Source organism: Arachis ipaensis, chromosome B9, assembly GCF_059453495.1.
Source record: "Arachis ipaensis isolate K30076 ecotype BB chromosome B9, ASM5945349v1, whole genome shotgun sequence".
Classification (NCBI taxonomy): domain Eukaryota; kingdom Viridiplantae; phylum Streptophyta; class Magnoliopsida; order Fabales; family Fabaceae; genus Arachis; species Arachis ipaensis.
The window spans coordinates 16,493,087-16,494,694 of NC_142444.1; the positions used below are offsets into that span (position 1 = coordinate 16,493,087).

At 44.4% G+C, this 1,608-nt stretch overlaps 1 protein-coding gene across 1 annotated transcript; it reads left to right on the plus strand.

The window, feature by feature from the left end:
• Positions 1–246: 246 nt before the first annotated feature.
• On the plus strand, positions 247–1,306 carry LOC148543868 (uncharacterized). Its single transcript, XM_088498044.1, has 3 exons — positions 247–368; positions 458–563; positions 632–1,306. Exons 1-3 carry the CDS (start codon positions 247–249, stop codon positions 1,304–1,306), a joined length of 903 nt encoding a protein of 300 aa, XP_088354170.1.
• Positions 1,307–1,608: the final 302 nt, after the last annotated feature.

Genomic DNA, 1,608 nt, shown 5'->3' on the forward strand with positions numbered 1-1,608 from the left:
TAGGCTTTCTCGGCCTGTTTTATTAGGATATATGTCACCTAGTAATTTATGTTATGTTCTCGAAGGTACCTATGTCGTCTCAAGCAGTACGTGCGTAACAGGGCACAACCGGAAGGATCGATTGCAGAGGGCTACCTATCCGAGGAGATTCTCACATTCTGTTCAAGATACCTAGATAACGTCGAGACTAGGATCAACCGCGTTGACGACCGTCCGAGTGATGCTCCGCCGAGCGAGATTGCCAACATGTTCCCAGAGGTTGGAAAGGCAGTCGGGGCAGCTTCATTTTTCACACTAAGTCCAACCGAAAAGCTTCAAGCACATCGTCATGTACTGGTTAACTGCATTGCTGCAGAGAAATTCTTAGAGTACGTACAGAGCTTAGGCTCTAAAATTATACAATGAGCCAATTTGGTATTGATGGTACTAAACTTGAAGTATCCTTTTGTGTGCACAGTGAGTACAGAGCCATCACAAAGAGAAAACTGCGAAGTAAAACAAGGTCCCAGTCTCACATAGATAGTGTTGTGCACAGAGGATTTTCAAACTGGCTCAGGCATGAGGTAATCTCTAAAATCCGAGGATCCTACTACCCTTTGGTGCTTTCTTGCATCTAATGTTTCAATGCCAGGTCCCATTTGGAAGCACCAATCATTCGAACGAGTTGCAGTGGCTCGCCTACGGTCCAATTGCTCAGGCCAAACGCTATCAGGCGTACAACGTCAATGGATTTAAATTTAGGACCATGTCAAGGGAGGAAGGGATGAAAACACAGAATAGCGGAGTTTATGTCACTTCGGATACTAGAAGTTATGCAAGTAAACGGGATGCCAATGTTGCTGTTGGCGGTGTCTCGTATTACGGGAGATTAGTAGACATCATTGAGCTTAATTACAGTGGTCAATTCACTGTAGTCTTGTTCAAGTGTCTTTGGGCAGATACCACGTCGGGGAGAGGCATCCGACAAGACGTTTTGGGCCACACCTGTGTCAATTTTGCCATGCCGATTCACACCGGTGAACATGAAGACGATGAGCCGTACATCTTGGCATCTGAGGCGCGCCTTGTGTTCTACGTGAAGGATGAGGTGGAGAGCGGATGGAGTGTAGTAGTCCGTGTGAAGCCAAGAGATTTGTTTGACATGGGCGAAGATTATGAACATTGTGAGGTCGACCTTCATCCACAATCCTGTATGACTAGCTTGCCTGAATTTGATGTCGAAGGCCTGCGGTTGACAAGAGACGGCGACTTAGAGGAGACCATTACCGACGGGGTTGAAGATTGTGATGAGGCAGCCGATTCCTAAAATACTAAGTTGTATTTAGTGGAGTGTATTTTAGTCATATCATTAGACAGTATACCATTAGACAGTAGGTTGAATGGAATGAGTTTTCTTAGATTCTTTAAAATTTATCCTTTCATATAAAATTCTCTTATCTAGTTGGGTCTTCACAATGTTGTACCCTCTCCTTCAAGTCTTCCTACGATCACGTTTTTATACTGTCCTTGGACATTCTTTATATATCCGTTGACTTTCAGGAAAATTGGAGAGCAGAGACTTCTTTCTCATTTCCAGAAGCCGTTGGTTCGCAGAGAAGATGATAGATG

Bases quoted from the DNA above. Each gene is read 5' to 3' on its own strand.
- LOC148543868 (XM_088498044.1), top strand. From the start codon at position 247: ATGTTCCCAGAGGTTGGAAAGGCAGTCGGGGCAGCTTCATTTTTCACA. The intron at 369-457 runs GTACGTACAGAG...TTGTGTGCACAG, and splicing joins GCTGCAGAGAAATTCTTAGA to TGAGTACAGAGCCATCACAA. The intron at 564-631 runs GTAATCTCTAAA...TTTCAATGCCAG, and splicing joins CAAACTGGCTCAGGCATGAG to GTCCCATTTGGAAGCACCAA.